Consider the following 26,993-nt stretch of genomic DNA (forward strand, 5'->3'; position numbering starts at 1 on the left):
CGTTTGCCGTCTCATTACCGGCGCGATTGCAGTGATTTTGTATTTACTGAGATCGTTCGAATTGCCACAGTTGTACTCTTTTTTATTCCTCCTTTTGCAGCGAGTGGTCTGCCGCTCCACCACTATCTATCACCAGCTTATAGCCATAACCATCGCAGAAAGAAAAAAGGAGTGAAAGAAAGAGAGAGATGGCTGATAATAGAATGTCGACACCGACTCTTATCAATTTACCTCCACCGCCATCGGATCCTGTCACTCCTTCGGACATGGGACCGTAAGATACCCATTGCGGTTCTTTCTTGCCTTGCTCTGCTCTCCCGAGTCATGTGTCGTACCGTGAGATAAGATACTAACATGTTCTGACCCATTCCCAGCGGTACTCCCAATTCTGGCACCACATCTCTGTCTGCGCTCTCGACGACCGCCATCAAAGACGGCCACCAGGGCCACACCCACCCTTACACACGACACACCCACCAATCCTCGTCAGCATCGGCCACCTCGACCTCTACCCTCGACGCAGAGCGCGCAGATCGAATTTCGCGGTTGGCGGGATTGGAGCGCGTTGCTACGGCGCGCGCGGGGAGTACTCAGAATTTCGCCCCTGGTTCTACAGGCGCTTTCAATCCATCGCATCCGCAAGGTCAGGGCTATTTCGATGGCTATCCCTATATGGTCAAGGAGCGAAGCACTGTAGGCAGTGCTAGCGCTACTGGAAGTATCGGCGGCCGCACGACTTGGGCGAGTGGAAGCGATGCCTTTGATCACGATAAAATGAGCGAGGACCATGATGATGGCACCTCGAGCGTGGGCGGCATGAGTGATGAGGGAAATGCCAGTCTGGTTGGCTTTGGCGAGGGTGCCAGCAGTACCATCAGCGGGCCTGTCTCCGGTGCCACGTTGGGTCGACTGCAATCTGCCGGTGGCCGTACACCATCGTTCGGCAGCCCCGGTGCCAACAGAAACATGACGACTGCACAACATCCTCCCTACCTGCAGCACGTCCCTGGAAGTTCCGTGGGTGACGGTCCATCGCAGTCATCGCCGTCTCCAGCGGGATCCAACACCCCCGAACCGTCGGATGATGCTCGAATGCTCGACGGCGTCACTTATGATTCTGATATTGTCGATACTACCGTCCGCACACCTCGATTAATTGGCCAGCATGGCCCCGATAACCCTACCTTGCAAGAGCAAGACCGCCGAGGTTAGTCTTGTTCGCAGATTGGGCACTCTGAAGTAGTTCTGTACGAATATGTTAGCTGGCGTAACTTGGAGTTGCGAAGCTTAGGATAGCGGTATTGGGGGATTCATTTCATTTACTTATTGATTCATTTTGCTTGAGAGTCGAGTAGGGTACTATTTACTGTATTGAGTCATGCGTGTGAATCTGACTGAAAGTAAATTTCAACAAAGCTCAGGTGTAAAGAACAGAGCATTGTAAAAAATAAGTAATGTTGAGCCACCGCTAGCATGATCGCCGGGTAGCTCAGGGCCTTAAGGCAAGGCTAAGGCTGGCTGTGGCTGTGGCCGTTGCTCGTTGTTGTGTTTGCTCTGTTTGCACCGAAATTTCTAATTACTTCGGCCACGCCGCGGCGAGAACGAAGAGTCCTTCATCCTCTCCCAACTCCCCCCCCCCTTTTGTGCGCAGAAGATACTCCCGTTTCCTTAAAACTGCTGGCATTTGCTTGTCAAGCACGGGATTTTCCAAGGACTGTCGACCTCTTTACGAGTTCCGAATTTGCAAGGCTATATCCAGCTTTTATTGTGCGTGTGTGCGATTTTCTGCCTCCAACTTTTGTTGTGTTGCCTATGCAGACAAAAAAACATTAACAGCAAAAACCAACCACACCACAAGACAAAGATCAAGAAAGAAAAACTCACAAACAAGTTTTCAAGAACAAAAACATCACAAACGGATTTGCCTTTTTGCCAGGCGAGGACTTTTGAGACAGCAACACAAGCTTTGACATTTCATTAGCCTTTGGTCTCCTGAGATTGCAAGAAACCGCCTCCCGACCCGCTCGTAGAGTACGAATCTTTGTCCATTTAAATACGGAATCAATCGTCAAGCTCTGCAGCTGTGACTTTGAATAGCCATGGCAGCTTCTACGCAGATTGCATGTGAGTGTCTGCGGGTGCTGTGTCGAGTTTTCCAACTAACATGACTTAGTTCGCACCCTTAAGGGAATCGGCCTCTTGGACGCCTCACCTCTGTACCAGCCTGTTGCAGGCTTCGAGAGGTATGAATTACAAATCGCGCATGCGACGACGCTTGGCTAATTATTGTTGAACTCAGGCCTGAAGGGAATCTTCGCTGTAGCGCTTATTCACCATGCGGCCGCTATTTCGCATGGGCGTCTCCGGAGCGGTATGCTAATCCATGACTCGACTTGTACAGGAACTGTGTCTAATTCCTCTAGTGTTACTATCATTGATCCTTCCGTTGGCCACATCATCACCACCCTGCCAGCCGACAACGTCTTCGAATTGGGCTTCTCCCCACTTGGTACATACATCATTACCTGGCAACGGCCAACAAAGGACGAGAATGGAGATTCCGTCAAGAACTTGAAAGTATGGAACGTGGAGGCTCACGCAAAGGAGGGCGGAGTCGGTGAAAACTCAGTGGTAGGTCGTTTCGTTCAGAAGTCGCAAAACAGCTGGAATCTGCAGTATACCTCGGATGAGCGGTATTGTGGCCGCGTTGTCACCAACGAAGTTCAATTTTATAAGAGCCATGACCTCTCAACTGTGTGGAACAAGCTGCGACAGGAGGGTGTTGTCGATTTTGCTCTTTCCCCCGGGAAGACGCAAGCACTCGCTGTTTTTGTGCCTGAGCGCAAGGTATGTAGATGATATAAAAGAATGATGTGAAATGAATTGCTGACTTTGGGTCAGGGTCAACCGGCTTCAGTCAAGGTTTATGTCGTCCCTCAGTTCGCGAATCCTGTTTCGCAGAAGACTTTCTTCAAGGGCGATAAGGTCCAGCTCAAATGGAATAGTTCTGGAACTTCTGTTATAGTTTTGGCACAAACAGACGTCGATAAATCTGGCAAGAGTTACTACGGAGAAACTACCCTGTATTTGTTGAGCGCAACTGGAGCTTTTGATTCTAGGATCGACCTTGGTATGCGCAATATCTGAATTTGAAAATTCTCCTGGCTAATAGTCCACAGACCGAGAAGGACCCATCCATGACGTGACATGGTCTCCCAACTCGAAGGAGTTTGGAGTCGTCTATGGTTATATGCCGGCTAAAACAACTATCTTCAACTACCGCGGTGTTGCTACTCAAAGCTATCCTCTTGCCCCACGGAACACGATCGTATTCTCACCCCACGGACGATTTGTTGTTGTTGCAGGCTTTGGAAACTTGGCTGGTCAGATGGATATTTATGATCTGGAAAAGGGTCATAAGAAGGTCACCACTATCGAGGGCTCCAATGCCACCATTTGCGATTGGTCTCCAGATGGAAAACACATCCTCACTGCCACTACTAGCCCCAGACTGAGAGTCGACAATGGTGTACGCATTTGGCATGTGAGCGGCGCCCTTCAATACAATGAAGACATGAATGAGCTGTACCAAGTCTGCTGGCGTCCCCAAGGGGCAACGGAATATCCAATCACTGACCCCTTTAACCCTGCCCCGGTCCCTCACGCGTCTGCTCTGGAATACCTTGCCAAGAGGAAGACCCCATCTAAGCCTGTTGGAGCCTATCGACCACCTGGTGCACGCGGTCAGACGACGTCTTTGGCATTCAAAAGGGAAGACGAAGGTGGTGCTGCCTTTATGAGAGAAGGAACAACTTCTCTGGGGCCTGCCAATGGATTTGGCAAGCCTAGAAGACGTGACATTCCTGGTGCCGACCCAGTCGAGTATGTGCCACCAGGCGCAGCTCCTGGCGGCGGAGTGGCTCTCCCGCATGGGGCTGACGTGACAGATGAAAAGCTGTCAAAGTCAGCTGCGAAAAACAAGAAGAAGCGCGAGGCCAAAAAGGCCAAAGAAACCGCTGAAAAGGACGGTGAACTGGCCCCTCCAACCGCGCCTCAGCATCTGAACCCCAGCCCAGACCGTCGCGGAGACCAGCAGCAGCGAGGCCGATCCAAAAGCCATACACGCAACCGAGCAGAGAGCAACGTCAACAATCATCGCGCGAATGGCACTGCATCAGCAGGAAACAACCAGGGGAACAAGGTTGCCAAAGCGAGCCCTCAGCCAATTGCCCCGCCGGATTCCCCTGGCGGGAACACAACTCAAGACAAGCGCGTCCGCGGACTACTCAAGAAACTCCGCGCCATCGACGAATTGAAAATGCGACTGGCCGCTGGCGAGAAATTGGAAGATACACAAATGAAGAAAATTCAAACGGAGGATTCAGTGCGTAAAGAATTGGACGGCTTGGATTTTATCGGGTAGATGGGAGATGCCACGCCACTGTACAGATGCTCTCAACATCTCCTTTCACTAAAATAGTGGGAAGAGGTGTCCTAGAGCAACTCTGATATCACACATCCAGTCTATTACTGCCTAGCTCATTTCAAATCTCGAGATGGATACACGGGAAAAACCTATTTTTACATATCAATAGAGATTCATATAGTAGAACTGATCAAAAAATGGAAAATATATGTTGGATCTGATTTTTATTTTCTTTCTGTAGCAACATGCACGGTGCTCTTTGCCCTAAATCAATTGCGCACTCCTACCATCACCAATTCTAGTAGTTAACTACGACTGTCGGGAAAGTCCTGCGTCCTCTATGGACTGCTTCTTCGCGTTCTTGGAAAAGTAATAAGATTTAGGACTGACACGAAAGCAATCTTTACCCAAATTCAGCAAAGCCACCTTCGCAAGATCCAGAATAAACTGCTGCGGAATGTCATGTTCATCCAGATCCCCTGGCTTTGCCTTAGCCACCACCCATGTCGCGGCAGCCAGAGCACGCAGAGGCGATTGCGGCGGTGTATTGTTGTAAATGTACCTTACACCATGCGGCGACACGGGCTTTTTCTGGACATTAACTCTGTCAATAAGCGTCTCCATTACATGATCCTTGAACGTATCATCCAGCAGTTTGTCGCCCATAATCCAGCACTGCAGAAGCCCGACATGGTCGAGTTTTGTGACTTGTTTTGATGGAGACCCGAGCTTTTGGTGGTCTTTGTATAGCCATTGCATGTAGACTTGGAATTGATCGCTGTTGATGTCGGGTAGTGTAATGGCGAGTTCTGACGCTTCTTTCCAGTCGCCACCACCACCACCGCGTAGTATGACCTGAAAGAAGTCTGAGGAAGAGCATATCACGACCTCGTGGAGCATAAAGGGGGTTTGTTCTGAGCTGACTAGGATTGAGATTACGCGGCTCCAGCTACTGCGTGACTCATCAGCATGATTTATACCTTGATTTAATATGAAGATGTTGGGTGTCGGCTTACCTGACCTCCTTCTTTTTGGAAGGATTCGGGGTGTTGAGAGTCATTTTTATGGGTTTGTGGTCGTGTCAACTATTTTTTGGAGGGAGCGATGTATGTCTTTGAGTGTTGTCGGAGTCGATGACGGTGGGTGACATGCTGCGTTTGCCTGAAAATACTGCATGTATACCTTCCCAGTCACATCAATATCTCTATTTTTTCAGCGCTTTTTTGGATTAAACTATCCGTATTCTTTGCTACAGAGATACTTTAATAGCCATCTCACTTACTCCCTGCCTCGCTCGCTCGCTTAGCTGTCGAACGCGTGTCAATTGGTGTAGGTAAACACTCAATATTGATGCGTTCAAAAGCTTTCGTACATACTTATATGACTGTTTATCCAGATGCGCGCGCAGGGCTTGTATACGCCTTGGTGTCGACATGTTGGCGATTTGTAAATAGTACGCTTTTGTAGCATAATTTTAAATATTGTGTATTATTAATTGACGACACCGTACGTTTTTAATATATTCTTATAAAGCATACGCCTAGACGAAGGTATCCATATAAATTTGTATGTGTAACCAACTCCAAGACGTACAAAATTAGACTTTAATAGAACAGCCGTAGAGTAAATAGAGACGTCAAGAAATTCAAGACGATATTCAAAAAGTGGCTACCATTTAATAATACATTTGGTGATTGCAGGAACATTTAAAGAAAAAAAAATATCTATCAAATATTTGGAGGAAAGAGATATAAATAGGATGCTATGATCGTAATTAGGACAATATACTTGCGATTGACAAAGATTATTTTGATGGCTAATCCTTACGTCCCGTTTGCTAGAAGGATCATACGTTAAACATCTGTAGCTTTGGCCTGCAGCTACTAGCATGAAGTGCGCATCAAGACGAATATATTCAATAATGTAATATCTTCAATAGTGTACAATTAAATGAGTCTAAACAATTGAAGTTGAGTGGACATGAAATCCGGAATTTCTGTCAGCCCGAGTCTTTCTAGGCACCGCTAAGGACAAGGCTATCGGAGCGCTAAGCTACCATCCCATCGATCGCAGAAAGATGGCCCTCTTGGCCATACACGACAATCCTTGCCCCATCAACCTCTTTGGAAGGAAATCAACCAACTCAGCACCTCAGCAACAAGAAGTCCTGCAGCTACCAGGTATCTCCTTTCAACATCAGTTAATCCTGGTCACACTAATACACACTTCGAGAAGATCAAAGCCAGATTATATCAATACAGATAAAAAGTAAATACGAATAGTAAACATAAAAAAGACACAATGATTATACCATTATCTAGATGTGTGCCTTGCCGCTAAAGGCAGCTACAGCCACAGTCATGCTAGACCAAAGGCACCCTCCACTCCAACAGCTACCAAGCAATAATAATGTATATAAACTAAAGAAGATTACCGATCATAATATTGTTGTAATATATTTACTGACAGAAGTATACAGTATAACTTCAGTAATAACTATCATTACTAAAATATAAACCTCGTTTCCCTCGATCGCTTCGCCATTCTTATTGATATTGGAAGAGAGATTCCCAGTACAAGACATGATATCCAATTGGATGATATTATGATCAGCTAACCAACTGGGTTCTCAAACAGGATGGTACAGTATAACTATAGAAAGACTATTAATGATGGATTCTAACATACTAAAATGCTGAGTCCACCTCTGTAAGTTCTATTGACCGCAATGGCTCAACTGCAGGCTGGCGAGATAGAAGAATATAATCTAAACCTAATAAAGGTAATATCAAATCTACTAGCCACTAATTATAAGATAATAACCCAATATTTATAGTCAATAGAACTGAATTAACTCTTTTAGGCAATATATATCCATCAGAATGGCGAGAACATTTATATTTCTTGCGATCTGAGCTAATTATATCTCTGGAATCCACAATAGCCAAATCAACCACAGATCCATTATGGAGTAATTATATCTAGAAATCAGATTATAAAAAATAGACAGATTCGAGATCAACTCACTAAAGATATTAGAATGTTATACTTTAAAATAGAGACTATAAAGATCATAAATCAGATTCTATGTTTGATTATTTAAGGCATTTACAACTACTCTAATTCATATAAGAATAAGCATTAATAAGAATATATAGTACTAATCACTGCCACTTATTCTAAAATACTGCTATCTATTATACCCATCAATCAATCTCAAAGAGACCCGACATCTCGAAAGGCATTCTGGATAATTCCTTTTACACATAATCCGTGATTTTTAAATCACAAAAATCTGGTGCTAGATTTAAAACAAGCCATCATCAAATAAAACGGTACATAAAAAAAAGCCATTACCAGCTTAGACAGAACTAGAAAGACTCAAATTACACTGGAATTAGCGTATACACTTCAGACCAGCAATCCTAAAATCTTTATTTTTTAAATTCCCACAATAAACATTAAATCGATCGAGCAAGCATATATCAAGATTAACGAATATCTAAAACTTTAAGATATATCTCAAATAGATATAAAGCTACAAGTTAAGACTTATCTAAGTTCCAAAAACGCAGATTTCTAGCTCTTAATCATCGACAATATAGATAATCTAGAGATATAGAAGTCATCTTCTAGCTCCTCTAAGCTAAAGTCTTTCCTACCACACAGTGACTATAGCTTCATCCTATTCACAACACAAAATCAGCAGCTCACAACCCTGCTAATTAGCCTAAAAGTGATCAATATTAATAAGATAAGCGATACTATAGCAGCTAGACATATAAATAATGGAGACAAGAAAGACAGTGCTAGGGCCAGAACATCCTGATACACTGACTAACATGGCCAACCTGGGATCAACGTTCCAGAATCAGGGACAGTTGACAGAGGCAGAACAGCTGTTTGTACATGTAATCGAGATATCCAAGACAGTGCTGGGGAGAGACCATCTCGATACACTGAACACCATGCAAAGTTTATTATATACATTAAAAAACCTTGATTAGTATTCAGAAGCTTTATTAATGCTTAAAACATGTGTTTAGCTTCAGAACCAATGACTAAGACTAGCCCATCTATATATTATTGGAGCTACCGTGGTTCTTAAAGCATAGCAATCTGAGAAAATTCCTGAGGATCTGTCATCTCTACAAGGAGCAGATTATGATATAGATAGCTCTATCAGACTAGTTATTTCAGGTGTACGTCTAGCACCCACTTTATAACCTGCGGAGCTGGCCCTCCCAAAAAGAAACATTTTCTCCGGACTTCAGTACCGGCTATTTTCAAGAAGTAAAAAGCCCAACTAGGTCATAATGTGAATAATCTAGATGCCTTACTGTATATAGGGTAAACTACAGTAAATGTACATACAACTTAAGGCTATTCGTGTGTTAATTTTGAATCTTTATCCATTGTACTGTAAATAAAGACATAGGAAATGTGGTGCTATTCACACTCTAAATAGTTTCGAAATATATGATATTAGTTTCCAATGGGGAAATCCTAAGCTTGAGGAAAGAAAGGAAATATAGAGCCAAGTCCGCCTTCGAAATGTATAGATGAGTTCTTTGTAACTCAGGCTTGTATCTTTAACTAATTGAATTTTCCAATACACTAAATTTGTTCTAACGTGTAAAAAGTCCGACACTCTCCATTACGATGAGGTGTTCCCGGATCAATACTAATAATATTTCAATTTTTTGCATTATCTACAGGCGAATCCCAAGATGTCTGTATTTGAACTGACATAATTTAATGTACATGGAGACGAAAGGCAAAAAACCTTGATTGACTACTCATACTGGGTATGTATTTAGAAATTAGACTGAATGATTTCTCGATCGATGATTGTCTGATTGACAATTGACAATGCTCAGATAAAGAATCTAATAGTATAAAAAAATACACCAGTCTTTTGTATGTACCATTCGCCACAGTTAAATCACAACGTCACTCCAGCCAAATAAAAGATAGCAGAATCCCGTACTCGTTGATACATGCCTCTCCCTCCAATACCATCCGACAACCCTTCCATCTGATGTGAAATCTGCTCTTGAGAAGCAAGATCAGACCGAAAGATCCTCAAACAGCAGCAGAAACAAAACACGTAATCGACGCGAGATACACGCTATATAGCTAGTAGTACTCTGTTATGGTGGCAAGATGGCTTGCGATGAAAGTGTGTTTGCTGTATCGCATCGAATACAGAGCTTATCCATTTCTCTCTTGCGTCTAGAATCAGATGAGACTTGGCAGTGAGAGAGAGGGATTTCAAGGCATGGACCTCGCCTTGCACTCCACCTTGCGTCGCGAATGTGTTGTTGAGTATGAAGTGTTTTGGGGCAGATGTTGATTTAAGTTGCTCGGGCGGATAAATAGGTATATCCGGGCCTAGTCCTGATGGAGAAACTACCGCTATACCTGAATAGGAAACAGTTCATTGCCTCAGGCATTTGTATTTGTAAGGGTTAGTATTGATACACATGTGCAGAAGATATATGAGAACAGAAACAACTCTATTTCAAAGTATACACGTTGAAAGGATAGAAAAGTTGGGTATATTTGGGTGGTGCTAGTATATGGAAGATGATGGGAGTGGCCGTGGAACTATAAATCGTGTAATTATAGAACTTTAATACATTATAGACTGAACTTTTGGATATAGTTATTGTTGCAGTCGCAATTGAGATTGAATATACATAACTGATACATATGTAGAGCGCGTTTTCGTGAGTCAGTGACCAACTCGGGTGGCAACGTTGCCATTCATGATCTAGACTGCCTTCACGACTCTAAATTGATCTTATTCGTATATTCATGCCCTCGAACTCTCCGCTGAGATATTGAATCTCAATGCTCATCGTCACCCAAAAATGAGGGCTGTTTGCTGGATTCAGAAGGCCAAAGAACATATTATCTCAGTGGTTGCATGTGTGAGGAGTTGAGATGAACGGGTAGGAAATACAAACGACCGAATTAAGCACCACGTTATTCTCAATCCTACTCCTTAACAACCTCCATCTCACATACTCGCAATAATTATACATGCAATGACTGTTATGAACAGACACCCTGGGCGAAACTCTTGCGGGGTTTGTCACGCAAGAAAGATAAAATGCCCCGGCCGGGGAATTTGCGAAGTTTGTCGTAGGTAGGACATATGTTTCATATATGATTTCGAGCCCTTCGGGCCGTTTCCCAGCAATACGACCGTCCACAGGAACTCGAGCCGTATCTGATTTCAGATAAAGATACATGTTCTAGCAACAGTCTAGCATATGTTCACCTCCAATATAGCATCAGTTGGAGACTATACTCATTAAGACCTTCTCGACTGACAACAATGATGTATCTGTTGGCATCGACAGGTAAGTCAATTTGTAGGAACATTCCCCTATCGTCGGTTGAAGATGTAATTACTACTAGTCAACATGCAGGCCTTCTCTCCTCAGTCATCACTGAACTTCTGGTTTGGTCCTTGCTAAGCTTGGAAGCCTTGGAATCCATCTCCTCGAGAGTGGAAGAGGAGGGTCCTTAGTGAAATGGGTTCGCGAGGATCGCATCACGACCATGTTTGATGCTGTGTCTCCATGACCGGGCCCTCTGAATGAGTTCAGGACCCCTGAAATCACATCGATTGTCTGTCCATATTTGGTTTTCGACCCACCCACTGTCTTTCGCGCTATTTAAGACGCTCGTGATGCACGAGCTTCGCGGCGATACACTCAACGAGACTCTGTTTGGTTAATCTGGCCAACGCCTGCTTCTTCATGGGCGAGTCCACCCTGGGAAAGGTGCTATTAAGCTGGCCAGTGACTGGCTTCAAACACCGATACTCAGTGTCCAAGGCATCTTCGTCTGAATTTCCGGGAGGATCACCACCGACCATCTCACACTAGATATATTTACATTCCGGACTATCATACTTTTGGGTTGGAACAAAGCTCTGCTGGTCCGGTCTCAAACCCGCCGAAACATGTGCTACTTCGGCTTGCCTGTTGCCTGACGACCGAACTACAAGAGCAAAATTTGTCTACCAAGACAATAGGAAGCCGTATCAACGGCATCGACGTGTGCGAACTTGAGAAAGAGTTGACAATTTATCATTGGTGGATCACCTTTACCATCTTCCAGTGGCTACTGATGCAGATGGATACACAACTCCTCATCTTTCTCGCACCAGTCTGGCATCGGACTTCACAAAGAGTGGACGAATGGCCGGCATCGTGGCAGGTGTGTCCATAGAACAAGGCTTTAATGGCTATCTCACCGTATCTAGGATAATAGGTTGTAAATCAGTTCTTTGGGAGGCCTCCCAACTAGTTACAGGCATTTATTCTTCCCCGAATTCTCAATTAGACGTATTCAGCATTGGATATCACGAATACAGAGTATTAGATGTATTCGTAGTTGTTTCTCATGCTGTCTCTGGAGCCAGTACTTATTGATATAGTACACTCATCTTATGATCCCTGATGCGCAATTCGTTCTTGATCGATTCTTTCTCACGGGCAACACATGCGTTAAACGAGCGAGATAATCGGAGAACAAGGCCACTTGAGCACAGTTCTAGTTAGGTGTTGTTGAATTATACTTTCCTGAGAAACCAGGCGACTTTCGACAATGTCACAGAGACACTCAATATGCGTTTTCGGAGAAAATAGCGGTAATCACAGTGAATAACACGCTAGAAATCGGCACAACGCCTGTGATTAAATATAACCGTAATCCGAAGTCACAACTGTAAGATACCTCACACGTCGATATGAATGCTTATAATGTGTTCAGGTCAAGTATTCAGGTCCAGAGAGGCAACGAATCCATATTATATACTTAGGGGATATCACTGCTTGCTGTGAATCCCTGAGGGAGAGGAGGAGGAGCGTAATGAGCATATCTGCTCTAGCATGGGGTAAAGAATCCGTATGCTAGGTTCTATGTGCCATCAACAATGCTTTGAATTTGGAGCTTAATGACTAATTTAGGTCGGATATGTAGGAGGGTAAACGATTGGAAACTGTTAGACAACGAATTTTCGAAGTATTTAAACCTATATCGGCTTACTGTATGGGTGGCAACTGGACTTTTCCATGTAAACTTTGATATTATTGCTAAATACGTGAGTTCTACCAGCATTTATTGCTGGATATACTAAGAAATAAGTACGGACGGTGTTGATACCGACATACTTATTCTGGGGGTGGCACTGGTGAGCTTGTTCTAAGAGCCATCTACACTCAGGTATCATTTTGTAAGGCCTTTGAGCGCACGCAGACTCTATGGTCTTATGCCTAGATGTCTCCCTCTTCCTAATGCTCTCAAGCTTCTCGACTAGCTCTTCTCAACCAGGAACTTTTGGAGTATGCCCAGTAGATCCACAAGATCTAGATCACGCGCAACGATCAGAGATGGAACACACTGAATTGAACCTCATTGAGACGGTTTCCGAATATCCTGTCCTATCTCTTGAGAGACATCATTTTCATCACACACTGTATCTCGTTGGTAATGAGAAGGCGGTATGTATGGACTCCAAGGTCGAGGACATCATCAATGAAGCCTCCTGTTTGTTCGTGGCTAGAGTGCTTAGCAGCGGTAGGGAAATGCGCAAGAGATAGATCGTCGACATTATGGACTTCGATCTATGATAAAATATATCGTGGCCTGCAGTGCGTACAAAAAATCGTATTGGACTATTTCGTGATTCATGGCTATATTCTTGTGCTTGGGTATGGGTTAGAACTCTGTTTTTAATGAATAGCTATATGAAGAGAATTGATTAATAGTTTTTGTCTGGTTTCACAAATATCTCACTTCTACGTAGTACTTATTATGCTTACATTTTCATGAACCCAAACAATACGACGATGTAGATATTTGAAAGTTGACGGTAATACACTGCTTGACGGATTGAGTCTACGTTCACTTATGCTGGTAGAAGTGAAGGGAGTCCTGGGATTGCGTTGAGAATAGCGTTTTACTCAGTCTGATTGTATTTGGAGTGCCTATAGTCATTTGGTCGTCTCAGCTGATAGTATGAGCGATCTAATAGTCTCAGGTCTCATAGTACGAGTAGCACAGGTACTAGACTCTTACAGACGATATTGAAAATCACCAAAAACAAGTGTTCAAACTTCTACATCGCACAATAATTACAACAGCGTGTAACAGCGAAGGAAAGGCTCTTAAATGAATTGCATTGTGTTTTGCTATCTTATGTTCTTGCAGTAGGTGTACAGGGATCACCCTCATCACCCCAAGTCTGGATGTCTTTGCCCAACGAACCCGGAAGTCTCGGAGAAAAAGAAAGGAAAGAAAAGAGAAGCACGCGAACCACGTTCCATGATAAGATTAGAGTTTCTCGGAGAAAGTTCTATATCCGTCCATGTCCCAAACTTTGCTGGAATTAGGCAAACCGGAGGACCAAGAATGCAAAGATAGCAAAAGGGGGAAATTAAAGAGAAAATGTAGCTAGCACTGAGCAGAGGGCTTAGGACTTGGCACGGCTGGCGATCTCGTCGCCACCCAGCCTCGTATTTATATTTTTTCACGACCTCAATAATGGTAATTAGTCGAAAAGAAGTAATTAAAAAAAGACAATAGCCTTTTCCTATCCGTACACGATCGCGCGGAAATCCCCACATAGGTCGATATCCATTCGTAGCGCCTGGAAATATCCGTATTCACATCTTATCGCTCAGCCGTTCTTTAGGGAAAAGGAAAAACCAAGACGGTCGTTCCCAACAATACGCGCGCCCTGCAGTGCCTCGCTAGTCTAGACTTAGCCTTGCACACAGCCTTACACAGCAATGCCTAAAGTGGAAGTACAATCGGACACTGCCTGCCAAGACTTGAAAGATTAGAATTTTATGTCGCTCAGTGAGTTCTTCGCCAGATTTACAATCTTTCAAGATAGTTGAAGGCCTAATTGATGACTATTGAGGACAAAGTGTTACACGCGCTACTCCAGTGTGTTGAGCACTAATCAATCCTTCTCGCTACCACACAGTCATGGAGTAATATCATTAATCCTACGCAGTGTTTCATGCTCGTAACTTGTAAATAGAATTTTGTTTATATGCTAAGCCTGACTACTGCTTCTGAACATAGAAATGAGAAAGGGGTGTGACTTGTTTCAGTGGTGGATGAAGTCGGACAACAGTTTGAGGTAGATCTGCAGCGCATATGCAGTTGGGCCAACCAACAAGCTCGCGCACGTTCCAACTCGATTGGTCACAAAAAATAATATTTACGTGATACTGTTATTATTAACTATTCGATGGCTCTGGATACCATAATAATTAGGAATATTTGAAGTAATTGTCACAATTTGAAGTTACCATTGCTGACGCTATGGTTGTATATTACGGCAGTTGAAGAACCCCCCTAAAGTAGGTGTTGGGGGCCGTGAACACTTTCACCTTTCTTTTCCCTATTGGTTAGCATTTTAGGAGCTGTTTAGTTGCCTAGGGCAAAAGAAAGCCTGGCTCTCGTGGACCGGTCTGGCTCCACCATTCAAAAGATCATTCAGTGGATAACGGTGTGGCGTGCATATCTTAGTGCGCAGCCAAGGGAATAATAAGAAAAAAGAAAGAAAGAAAAGTGCGAAACAAAGAAGCTGACAAAAAAATTAGACCGGAAGTTGAAAACCCGACAATCTAACAAGGGAATTACTAACACGTCTCATTTTTGCCAGTTCATCAATTGATATGTACAAATGGTCGCTACGTTGTCTGTCTATCTGTTTATTCTGCACGCCAATAGGATGGGACCGGAAAAAGAAACTAACTATGTGTCCATACAAGTAAGAGCGAGTATCTCACGACGTAATAAACTCGTAAAAATGGTGTGCGAGGTATCTGCTCGGAACACAGACCAGACGATGGTAGAGCTCCGCAGCAGGTACTGTCACAGCGAGACATGTAATGAGAGTCACAACCACAGAGCCTGGATATCCAATACCATGGGTGCCTCGTAATTGGCCAAACACACGGATGCCAACCCGATATATCAGGATGGGCTGGATGAGAAAGTAGCCTTGAAAATCAATGTTAGCAACACACCCATACCAAAAAAAAAAAAAAGGAAAAGGAGAGACGTACTATAAGACCGGCTCCCAAGATAGACAAAGAACCTGTTCTGGAGTACCCGTTGCAGTATATCATATGTCTCTAGCAAGAAGAAAAAGCCTACCAGCATGAGATAGACATCATCTCGCGCCGAGGTATGGTCGTTCTGATATTCTGTGTTGAGACCGCCAATGCTGTACGGATTTGAATGGATTTCCCACTCCGCTGTAAACAAGTCCGGTCGTGCAGCCACCCAGACGTATTGCATTGCAATTCCGCCTAGCATTACCAGACCGGCGACGCTCCAGACAGGGATTCGTCGCGGACGGCCGTCCGCTTGTCGCCAGGCAAGATTGCGGAATTGGACGGGGATGCCGCGCTGCGCATGAACTTTGAAGTCCATGTTCACGACCATGTCAGCCATGATGAGGCCCGAAATAGTATACCAGGCCCAGGACTGGCACCACCAGGCGGCAATGATGAAAAAAATTGAAAACTGCACACGCCATTTCGGCCGTGTGTAGGGTACGACGATCATTGTCATATAGACGGTGTAACTTTGGATATAAACTGCGGTGATCATCCATAGTGTCTGGGTGGGATATGCGTAATTCGCAGCCTGCGCCGCAAACTGATGTGACACCCAGAACAGGTTGAAGACAGAGTTCCAGTACGACAGTGTTGTTGGCAATGGCTGCGGAATCGGTATGGCATTGTTATTTGTTCCTTCTGCGAAGCGGAGAAGGATGTTATTGACAAAATCATCCGTAATGGAGCCCTTGACAATGGCCACCGCAATCGCGGCAGGGATGCAGAGAGTCAGGGGGCGAGTAAGTAAAATTCGCGCAATGGATTCTTTTGTAGGATTGCGGAAGAATGGGATGGCGATAGATCGAGCGGACAGAAAGATGATGGATCCGATGAGGAAATACTGATTCCAGAACAACACCGATAGCACCTTTCGCACATTTTCCTGATCGTGAGGTCCATCCTGGTTGGCCCATGCAGCATATACCGTCGTCGGTGCAAAGGTTTGAAGAAACACCCACAGGAACGTCGAGATTACAAGCACACCACGGAAACCGACAAGGTAGAGCTGTTCATATTGTGTTGGAGGGGCCTGCATAACGCGCTTTTGCAGCGCAGTGAGATCAAACCCACCCATGACGAGGCGATTGCCAATCTGTGCAAGGCTGTTCTTCCAAGCGATTCAAGTCGCAGGTGAAAGCTGATTGAAAATAAAGTCAATCACCTATTTAGCATAAATACGTGTACAGATGTGGGAAAGAAAAAAGCTTGTATGTCTGAGAGAGCATCCAAAGCAAGCTAAGATAGAGAAGCCAGCAAGCCACACCATGTCGCATCCACCGATTCCACCCTACTTTTGTAAGCTCCCGCATCTAAATAGATGCCACCGCCGGATTAGGAAGTTAGAAGCTTCAATTTGCCATTATCATGATTAGCATTTTCAGCCTATACCAGTTATCCCACGCCGTCGCCCTCACTAGCACGAATGCCGACGCCGGCCAACGCCTATAACACTGACCAGCGCCAAGCTGGATCCCACTGAAAATCGCATCATTTTTCTGCACCATGATGGCACCAGATCGACAATGCAATGCTTGGAAAAAATGGAACGTCGTTGTCGCCAAAATACGGAACGTGCTGGGCTGTTAGCGTTGTTGAGCGGAGCGATGTCACCGATCACGGTATTAATTTCCTTCGCCAGTCTTTTATGGGGTGGCAATTGCTACCAATAATAATTATTAATTCTCGTCTCCTAACGGGCATAAAATAATGACCAGGATCCGAATGCGTAAAATATGCCAAATCTTCCGGGGACCTAGACCTGGCCAGTTCATCAGATTAGGCTATAATTTCGGCCGGCTTAACAGGTCTCAAGCTTCGAGGCTCGTGATCGCTCGTCGATAGCCGCTAGAGATAGCCACCTGGTCAATCATAGTTGAGTGGCAGCACTGTTAGTGCAGCCGAGTTCCAGTTGCTAGCAAAACGAGGCTTTTCTTATCAAGTTACCGTTGCTCCCTATCCAGTGTATCCACTGATCGACACCAGCCAAGAAAAGAAGCCTCGGGCCTATAATTACATCGACATTCTCTGGCCAGGAACATTCTTGGCTGGTCTTGGCGAAACCCCACTTTCTTAGTGGGCAGATAGGTCCCCCTAATGTTCCTGGTGGCCAGCAACCCTGGTCAGAATGCGTGCCCAAGCGGCACAACAATGTAATTAATGTGACTTGCCGTCTGTAGCAAACTGTCTGATTAGCCGTCAGAGCGATAACGATAATCAAGATGCGATTGATGCGATTGATGCGATTGTATCAACCCGTCTGACGGCAAATCCCGATGAGGAGCCTCGAATCTGGAATCTCGAGTCTCGAGATAAACTCGCGGCGATATTGCTCAAGTAGGAAAGCGAGAAGGTTTTTTACCTTCATCCACATTCTTGGTCACGGCGATCGGCATCCCGAGCTGAACAGCCAAACAGCTGCTGCAGAGACGAGGACGAGGGGGAAAAGATAGCCTCTGATAGCGATTTTTTTTCCCATTGATCCCCGCCAGCTGGCAAATAGTACGTGTATTTCTGCTCATATTATTACGCTTTAGAACAGGGTATGACTATGTGCACCCTCTCGGAAGGCATCCGAGGGAACCCGCCTCGCCACCAGGTTCATCTAGTGGGCGGTCCAGGTTTGAATTATCAGTGGATATCCATTTTGTAAAATCTAAGACGAGGCTAACACCCACAACCCGGGTGTTCTCCTCCAATTCGCACCGACTCAATTGAGTTTACTCGTTCAATTGGTGATTCAAAATACTATCAATAAAATTCAAGTAGGATTCCTTATTAAATCATGTGTATTTCAAACAAGCCTGGTATATTGATCAATAGTCTATCAAAATTAAAACTAGAATTAAAACTCCCACGCCAAGCAACTTAAGTAGGCTGCCAGGTGCACAATCTTGGCACACAGATTTTAACGACTGAAACAGCCGAAACTAGGATCAAATGATCCACTGATTAACCTCGGGGTGTTGGGTTCCACTTGACATACTTGCTCACTTGGCGTGCATGCCCAAAGAGACCGAGGGTTGCCGTCAACACGAGCTGGATAGGATAGCTCATTGCAAAGATGGGGACTGAATACCAACGAGTGAACTCAGATCGGAAGTGGAGCGTGACGTAAAGTGTACCCACGAAGGAAAAGAGACTGCGCACATGGGTTAGACGAATGCCAAGACAATAATGCAAAAAGAAAGAAAAAGGAGTATTCAAAACCGTACCTGAATAGGAATAGCCACCAGGCAACGGGGTACTGGAAGAACAGCAACAGGTACAGCTCGTGCCCGCTTTTCGGAAAATGGATAATGACGATACTGAACACGAGGCACAGGTACTGCGTAATCAGGTAGTAGCTCAGTTCGCGCACAAAGAGCAGCGACAGGATCCCGAATCTTTGTCTGAGGCTGCGGTGTTTGGAGCTGTCTGGCGACCGACTCCACACGAGATGCATGTGGCGAAAACTAGCCTGCACCCAACCCTGCGACCAGCGCAGCCGCTGTTTCCAGAATGCAGACATTGTGACAGGTGCCAGCTCAAAGGACGTGACATTCAGGTCGTGCACAGCATTGGCTCCACGTCCGAACGCTCTGAGCGCCGAATCGATGTCTTCGGTGAGCATCGTATCATCCATCTTCAGTTCGCGTAAAAGAGACGTACGCCAGTACCCATTTGACCCGCAGAACAGGCCGAAATTAAACATGGCCGCACGTCCCGGGTGAGAAACTGCATAGATTTTATCAAACTCGATTCCGATCATAGAGGTCATTAGGTTATCGTTGGCGTTGAGAATCACACACCGACCCTGGACAATGTCAACCGATTTGTCTTTGGCAAACCGCTCCATCGCCCAGCGAGGAGCATACGGGTGTGGGTAGTGGTCGCAGTCGAAGATGGCTGAAACATCTGCATCGATCCCATTCATCATGCAGTAATAGTTGATATTGTCCGCCTTGGACGTGGAGTTCGGTACTTTGATTACCCGGAGATTGCCCGGGTTTCTTCGTGCGAGCTCATGTAGTTCGTCCTCTAACGGCTGGATGGCGTAGGGGGTGTTGTAAATCAAGTTGATGCGAAGCTTGTCCCGCGGATAAATGATCTCCTCCAGCAGGTAGGTGACGCGGTCCATAACAATATCTTGCTCATTGGGTAGGTAGGCGACAATAATAATATCCAGCTTCAGTAGATCGCTGTCTAGGGTTGGGAATTGCCAGTTCTTTTTGGCCACCTTTTCCACGGTCTTTTTTGCATCGTGGAATGCTCCCGTGCTCATAACGGCTTCTATCACTGTCGCGCTAGCAATGTAGGTGTTGGTCATCAAATAGAGAAACCAAAATACTTTCATGATTCCAGATGTCGCGTTCATATAGATAGTCGTCGAGAAGACGAAGTAGGACAGCACAAGGAAGAATGGGGTCCAGTCTTGCACCCCGTCCGAAGCTGTATTGAATGTCCAGACGACATCGTGAAACAGTTTCTTCAAGCTGGAATACAGATTACCACTGCGTGTCGGTTTCTCAGTACCTCTCTCAATTGCCAGCTGGCTAGCTCCCGAGCTGGAAGCCGTGACTTCAAACGACGTTTCCTTGGTATTGACCGGCTTTTCCATGGTGATCAATAAGTTTTCAGTGAGGCAGAGTCAGGTTCAAGAACGACGGCCTGCCATGCAAGAAAACAAGAGAACTCTGGAAGAGCTCACGGATAAGATAGATTATCAGACACAAGGTGGGGTGAGTATGTTTCGACAGAGCTATGGATGGATATCAACTCCGAGCACCGGGGTGTGTTTAGAAATTCTTCCGTAGTTTCCTTTTCCTACTCTTTTCTTTTTCGCCATTCACATGTCTCCTATAGTACCAACACTTGCACAGTGGATAGTGGGCCTGGGTTCAACGGAGGCTACTCTTCAAGATCCACCAACAAGAACCTAGATAAAAAGGAGATGCAACACCGATTAGGGAGCTGGGAACTTTGATCAAGATGTCAACCCATTCAGATATCGTATCATCGTAAACTATCCGCTGGCGTCCGTCGAAACTAATTATTGTGACTCTTCAACCACCTGCCCCATATAGCTGGAGCTAGTGTATCTGCTATCCGTTTGCTAGCCATTAATAATTGAAAGGGAAGGTGAGAATTATTACGAGTCTAACTCGAGGTCGTTTCATCAGCTCCTGCATGATGATCTACGGTATCACGCCACGACCCTAGTAAGCAGCTATGCAAAGAACCCGCTGCTACTGTACCACACTGCGTCCTTGGTCTTGAATCCTTATCACAGTTCCACTAGCGGCCCAAGAACAGCTGCAGAGACACGTTTAGCCTCATTTGGTCATTAAGTGGCTGTCAGATCCAGCCGCCGATGACTGAGGCATCGTCCCGTGGTTACTGCTTTTTGATTAGAGCTAGATGTCGACGATCAATCGGTCAACGCCGGCTCGCCGCTGTAACCTTCCAGGTCTGGCGATTGGCTATCTGACCCGCTGCTATTTCTCATGCACCGTGGAAATTTACCATCGTGGCGTGGCGTATTGAGCTCCTCCCTCGGCCATTCATTGCTTAGCACAGCATTCGCCGAAATGAGAAAATAATAGAGATCCTACGCAGAAAACGTATTGGACCTCCCGTGCGGGTCCCCTAACATCAGCCACCACGCCGGGCCTTTCTCTTCCAGGCACGATGATGCTAATGATGCTAATTTAGCTTGCTGCAGTCTACAGGCTGAGGACGCTGATCTGTGCAGTCATCCAACTGATCTGCCGCTAGCGATAAGAAAAAAAGCATCACAATCGCGGCGTACGATTTAGGAAGCTTTGTTTTTCACTTTCCCACCCCCCCACGGGCACCGTGGAAACCAGGCCAGCTCTCTGGCAGTTCCCACATGCAGCCTATGGGATAATATCTTGATAATATTGGTCTATTGCTAAAGAAACTTCCGACAGCGCTCAATCAAAAGCCGCCACTAGCGATAATAATACGTAGTAGACTACTGTCTAGCCATCGCTTGACTGCTCCTTAATTTTTTTGATCCTTCTGCAACTTCAATTTGGTCTGTTATTATTCTCTTGGGTACACCATCTCGCTTTTCACCAGCAGACAGCTGGTTCCCTAGAAAGTGGCCACGATGCTCTTGTTAGTATATCAGGCTCTGCTCTCTGGGCTCCTGGTGCTGGCACCAACCGTTCAAGCTCAAAGATCCAGTATCCAGACCAAGGATGTCGGCAATTGTTCTTGTGGCTACTATGACGATGAAGCCAAGATCCTGTTTACAGAGTCTTCGATTGTTTACTTCAATGAGTCCAGTGGAATCCCGACAGATTTTGTCGTGGAAGAATTCGCCCACCGATATGACCGAGGCTGGAATTCATTGTATCGTCAAGGCGCTTCCATCAACAATGTCCAAATCGCCAATGACAGCACAGCGCGAAACCTGACGAGCTTGCAAATGTCCTGCGACCCTTCTGATGACGAACACTTGGTCGTTGGGTCCAGCATCCGGACAGCTCGTCAGGATATCTTTTTTGGCTCGTTCCGCAGTTCACTCCGACCGGCGCGTTCATGGCAAAGAGGCTCTGTGATATCGATGAGCCTGACATATAACCAGACCGAGAGTTGGGAGATAGATGTCATGAACACTGACAACAATACCCAGGCCTGGGTGTCGATGTTGATGCAGGGTCAATTTCCTAATACATGGCTCGGCGCGAATTTTACCAACCTAACTCTAGAGGGCTTCCAGCCTTGGTTTTATGAGGAATACCGGGTTGACTGGACGCGAGACTCGCTGAACTACTATATCGGGGGGGTTTTACAAAAGAGCTACAACACATCTGTTAACTCAAGTATTCCAGCCACACCAGCTCCGTTGCACTTCCAGCATTGGTCTTTGGGCAACAAATACAGCTCCCAGGGACCTCCATTGAGCACCAACCAGGCCAATATTGGATGGACACGTCTATTTTTCAACTCCTCAGCCATGACGGATGACGAACATGCCGCTTTTAATGCTAGATGTTCTATTCAAGATGCTTGTTTAATGAGTGATAACTCACTGCGTGGAGCTTCTGCATATGGACCTGAAAGTGCGGAGCCGTGGACGCAGTCTCAGCCGCCATATGAGATTAAATGGGTACCTCTCATAATCGATATCATCTTTGCTGCTGCTTTCATTGTCCTCACCAGCAAGACTCTTTGGCGCCGATTTAGTTGGCACAAACTTCTTGTGCTTCTGGGAGTTAGGAAACGAGAGGAGCCAAAGCCGAAATCGTTCTCTGCAGACGAACCCTCAGTTAAGAAGGAGAAGGAAAAGTCGCTATCGCTCGACGGTAGTGAGACTTCTCATTCTCAAGATGGAGATAATGGTTCGACGCTGCCACGAAATGCATCCTACAACACTCTAAATCTTCCGCCATACAAGGGAACTCAAACTCCGGCACCGCAATATCAAACACCAGCGGCTTCCCGTCGGCCATCGCTATCCAATATGACCCAAAACTCCTTTAACGGTCCATTTGGTACTACCAACGTTACTCAAGGCGAATCATCTCGAGCAGCATCACGGGCACCCTCTATCCATGGCGTGGGTAGTTCAGAGCCTACCTCACCTCAGTCTACTGCGCAGGTCGCTATTCCAGAAGCAAACGATTCAAATGAGACTCAGCCCAAAGCCGCAGAGACAAAACCCGCTGAAAAAGCTGCAGCAGTTGGAAAGGACGGAAACCCCGCGGCAGGTAGTGCACGCCCACCAAGAATAGACTACTTAGCAGGCTTCATTTCTATTAGTTGTCTTCTGGTCACTGCCAATCATTTTGGACTTACCTACTTTGGCGGTGTTATCAGCCCTGATACAGATACACATTACTACAGCGAAGTTATTGCACGAAAGAGTTTTGCTACCTACTTCCTGGATCCGCTTTGGATTGGGCCTTTCTTGATGATTTCCACTCGCTTCTTGACCTCCAACTACATCAGGACTGGCAAGTTGGACAACATGGCCCAAAAGGTGGTTGCTCGGCCATTCCGTTTGCTGACACCGGTCGCCTCTATTGCTTTCCTTATATACTTTCTCATGGATTCTGGTGCCGTCAACTGGCTCGAGTATTTGCCATCAGTGACCTGGTCCTTCTGGCCATTTACTACTGTTGCTCCGAATCCTGGGGTGTATATTTCAGAAATCTTGCAACTCGCCTTTTTGATTCCTAACGCAGCACCGATGATCACGAACAATTACTGTACCGGATCACTTTGGACAATCCCTGTCCAGTTGCAAGGTGCATGGCAAACTCTTCTAGCTCTGATCATGATTCGCGAGTGCAAAACCCCCTGGAAACGCTTTGTCTTTTATTTCTTCTGCACGGCCATGCACTGGTATGCACATTCGTGGGGCAGCTATTACTACGCCGGCGTGTTGCTGGCGGATTTGGACTTGACCTTCAAGTACAAAAAATGGATACAGCCCAAATGGTATATCTACTGGCCATATCTCATCTTTTTCTCATGTGTTGCCATTGGTGGCTTCACAATTGACATGGTCGCCGTGCACACAGGTGTTCAATACGCCGCTATAGAATACGGATGGCATCCGGATCCTTACACTGGCCTTAGCATTGGTCAAGCTCAACCTTTATCCTATCCAGACTACTTTATCCCCCGTCTCAATGCACTGCTTAGCACCGTGGCAATGCAAATGGTTGTGGAAATTTGCCCTACAATTCAAAAGGCTTTCTCCATCAAGATATTCCAATGGCTTTTCCCACACATTTTCAGTGTTTACCTCATCCACGGTTTCATCTTTTGGTCAGTTGGCTCATGGGCAATGGTCTCTCTATTCTCTTACGGTCTACCTTACTGGCTTTGCACACTGTTGACGGCAATTGTGTCTTACGGTACTTTGTTTGCTAGTCTCCCACTGTTGACTCCTCCTATTGAAGCTTTGGGAAAGAGCTTCACTATGCGATTGTGGGAGCACGCTAGTCAAGAGCCTGTTGCCAAAAAGCCAACAACGTACCCCTTTGGTGAAGAGTTTCTTACCATGCGTGGGCAGCAGAAATCTCCGTCATATTCATTTGATACCCCTTCGTCTCCTTCCGGTACTATGACGCCAATCATTGTCAGTGAAAAGGGGAAGGAGGTGTACACGAGTTCTCGAGAGTTGTAGTAAAGTATATTTGTCCTGTCTTTTTCTTGTTGCGGGTTTGCTTTTGATCTGGTGTTCTTGGTTAGACTATTAATATTTTCTTTTGACGAGAGAAGCTGACTAGAAGGAACTGATAACTGTCGCATGAATCACGAAGGTTGATTTGACAACCACATTTCACAATATCCAAATCTAGAGTAGAATGCTTGCGTTTGAATTTAATCTCGATTATCATAACCAATGAGTTTCCTTCAATGGTATTCGAGATGGATTCAAAGGCTTTTATATGAAAGCCTCAATAAAGTAGACTTTTGCCCTAATTCAATTTAGAGCTACCTTGAAGCCTTTATAATGAACTGCCGTAATCTAAGGATTTGGCCCACTATTCTTCACAAGTGGCTACTAGGATAGTAGCTATGGTGGATTAGCGCTGGCGAAACTTAAATTGAGAGCAATCCTAGAGTACTGGGTGGTTTTGTTTTTATATAATAGTGCACATGTGAACTTGTAACTGCTTACTCTGCAGTATATACCCACACAACAAACTCTACTGCTGTGATTGTATTCTTCCCCTATTCTTTGACTTATACGGTGCTGTATATACCTCGATACCACAGCTTCATGTGACAGAAGTTGCCTCCCCTCATATTCGAGATATCGAAGAAATTAGAGGGAAGATGAGGAGACACGCTTGGTAGATTGAAATTCCAGTCTAATGGAAAGATAGCAACCATTTCTTCAAAGCAGTCGTCTGAAATTCCCGGAGGTCTTGATGTCGTCAAATTCTGAATTCTGGTATCATAATTTGTTGCTTTCACGCTCACAGGCCGAATGGTTTTATTCGGTTCAGTCGGCAATGCGTCTTTGATTCTACCGGAATCAATGATACTTAGCGAAGTAATTGGAGATGAAACATAATGTAACTATCCAACACCTTGTCTTTGAGATGTTGCAATCATCTCTACACCATTTTCCTGCCTTATCGACCCTTTACCGTGTTGCTGAGACATCAAATTAGAATCGTTTAGCTTCTCTTTCGTTGACTGGTCACTATGATGGGCTTGGCCTTTTGGACTGAGGGCTGTAGGATCAATGAACTTGGAGCTATCCTGCGCTCATTTTTCAAACTATCAGGTTTTTGATGCTTTGATCCATATCGGCGCTGGGGAATTTCAATGTGGTGGTACGAGCGTTGGTGTTCCATCTGAGGAAATCCAGCCGAGCTCTTTCGGGTGCAATTTGGCTGTGGACAGTCTCTCAATACAGGAAAGTGAATACTGGAACGATGTCGCTTCAAGTCTGCATGCCTTGCAAAGCTTTTGTTACAAATGCCACAGGAAAACCGCCTTGGGAATCTGCAGTTCCATTTCGATAAACGTCCCTAAAGCATCCCAGAAAACACATCGAAAATATAAGTGGCATATTAGTGGGCATTTGGCTTACTTTTTGATTCTGAAAGACTTTCTGGGAAAGCATCATGTGCCACGGGACTTACAGTTGATATGTAGAATGGATCCTTCAAAATAACTCCATGCCGAAGAGCTAGTATTCAATCTCGACATTAGAGGATCGCTGAGCTGAAAGAACATATTAGATTGATGAACACAGAACTCTATTTAATGTACGTAGGTCTACATCAGTATCGCCATTGCTGTGACCAAACGCATTCGGGTAGACATTATTTATCTTGTTAGGATGCCTTGTTTTTCAGAAATGCTCAGAAAAGGTCATACATCGTTAGGCAACTTAACACCCGTATAGGGTGACCATAAGCCCTGAGCCCGACTCAGCTGGGCAGATTTGCTTCTAATTCCTTTTTTAGAGCCAAAAAATAGGAATGTAAATGCTGCCTGAATTATACAAGAAATTAAATGTTCAAAACAAGACGACAACACAAATGACATCAGCCGGCAAGAATAGATGGGGAATATATATCATAAATAACCTTAAATAGCTATATGTAAAAGATAAAATTTGTATGAGGTGAAGTTTTAGCAAAAAACGATTTGCGGACTGGGCATTTGAGCACCACAGTGCTCAACTTCATGTGATGGGAGGCTGAATAATAATAATTATTGAAAATAAGGCTGATGTTGCCGTCCAATAACAACCCTTGTACATGGTAAGCCACAGAATTCTATGCACAACCTTGCTCGAAGATAGTATGATGCATTCCTTGTGGTTGAGTACTGGTATGCTCAGTAAGCAATCTCAAGATTTATAAATTGGAGCACGCTTTGTTGTTGATTTCGCGGATCAATGTGCACCATTATAATGAAAG

The 26,993-nt window shown here is 45.1% G+C and overlaps 8 protein-coding genes across 8 annotated transcripts; 5 read left to right on the forward strand and 3 right to left on the reverse strand.

Annotated features, from left to right (window-relative positions):
* Window positions 1–188: 188 nt before the first annotated feature.
* BGW36DRAFT_286960 (uncharacterized protein) lies at window positions 189–1,212 on the forward strand (the record flags this gene model as incomplete). Its single annotated transcript, XM_046210467.1, has 3 exons — window positions 189–274; window positions 375–1,002; window positions 1,039–1,212. The coding sequence occupies 3 exons, from the start codon at window positions 189–191 to the stop codon at window positions 1,210–1,212; spliced, it is 888 nt and encodes a 295-aa protein (XP_046076979.1).
* Window positions 1,213–1,618: 406 nt separating this feature from the next.
* On the forward strand, window positions 1,619–4,647 carry BGW36DRAFT_404226 (putative eukaryotic translation initiation factor subunit eIF2A). Its single transcript, XM_046218925.1, has 6 exons — window positions 1,619–2,124; window positions 2,174–2,243; window positions 2,300–2,371; window positions 2,424–2,847; window positions 2,902–3,130; window positions 3,180–4,647. The coding sequence occupies exons 1-6, from the start codon at window positions 2,100–2,102 to the stop codon at window positions 4,421–4,423; spliced, it is 2,064 nt and encodes a 687-aa protein (XP_046076980.1). The 5' UTR covers window positions 1,619–2,099; the 3' UTR covers window positions 4,424–4,647.
* Window positions 4,648–5,044: 397 nt separating this feature from the next.
* Window positions 5,045–5,458, reverse strand: BGW36DRAFT_370310 (uncharacterized protein). The gene has a single exon (XM_046215234.1). The coding sequence runs from the start codon at window positions 5,304–5,306 to the stop codon at window positions 5,070–5,072; it is 237 nt and encodes a 78-aa protein (XP_046076981.1). The 5' UTR covers window positions 5,307–5,458; the 3' UTR covers window positions 5,045–5,069.
* Window positions 5,459–6,496: 1,038 nt separating this feature from the next.
* On the forward strand, window positions 6,497–6,939 carry BGW36DRAFT_313388 (uncharacterized protein; the record flags this gene model as incomplete). The annotated part of the gene is made up of 1 exon (XM_046212518.1): window positions 6,497–6,939. A coding segment is annotated over one exon (195 nt), but the record flags the coding sequence as incomplete, so codon positions are not given.
* Window positions 6,748–6,942, forward strand: BGW36DRAFT_288451 (uncharacterized protein; the record flags this gene model as incomplete). Its single annotated transcript, XM_046210574.1, has 1 exon — window positions 6,748–6,942. The coding sequence occupies one exon, from the start codon at window positions 6,748–6,750 to the stop codon at window positions 6,940–6,942; it is 195 nt and encodes a 64-aa protein (XP_046076983.1).
* Window positions 6,943–15,248: 8,306 nt separating this feature from the next.
* Window positions 15,249–16,663, reverse strand: BGW36DRAFT_394152 (uncharacterized protein; the record flags this gene model as incomplete). The annotated part of the gene is made up of 2 exons (XM_046217888.1): window positions 15,249–15,466; window positions 15,532–16,663. 2 exons carry the CDS (start codon window positions 16,661–16,663, stop codon window positions 15,249–15,251), a joined length of 1,350 nt encoding a protein of 449 aa, XP_046076984.1.
* A 1,874-nt stretch (window positions 16,664–18,537) lies between these two features.
* On the reverse strand, window positions 18,538–20,185 carry BGW36DRAFT_288716 (nucleotide-diphospho-sugar transferase; the record flags this gene model as incomplete). The annotated part of the gene is made up of 2 exons (XM_046210603.1): window positions 18,538–18,727; window positions 18,801–20,185. The coding sequence occupies 2 exons, from the start codon at window positions 20,183–20,185 to the stop codon at window positions 18,538–18,540; spliced, it is 1,575 nt and encodes a 524-aa protein (XP_046076985.1).
* A 1,224-nt stretch (window positions 20,186–21,409) lies between these two features.
* Window positions 21,410–25,142, forward strand: BGW36DRAFT_370318 (uncharacterized protein). The gene has a single exon (XM_046215235.1). The coding sequence runs from the start codon at window positions 21,701–21,703 to the stop codon at window positions 24,731–24,733; it is 3,033 nt and encodes a 1,010-aa protein (XP_046076986.1). The 5' UTR covers window positions 21,410–21,700; the 3' UTR covers window positions 24,734–25,142.
* Window positions 25,143–26,993: the final 1,851 nt, after the last annotated feature.

Source organism: Talaromyces proteolyticus (assembly GCF_021365285.1).
Source record: "Talaromyces proteolyticus strain PMI_201 chromosome Unknown BGW36scaffold_2, whole genome shotgun sequence".
Taxonomy (NCBI): domain Eukaryota; kingdom Fungi; phylum Ascomycota; class Eurotiomycetes; order Eurotiales; family Trichocomaceae; genus Talaromyces; species Talaromyces proteolyticus.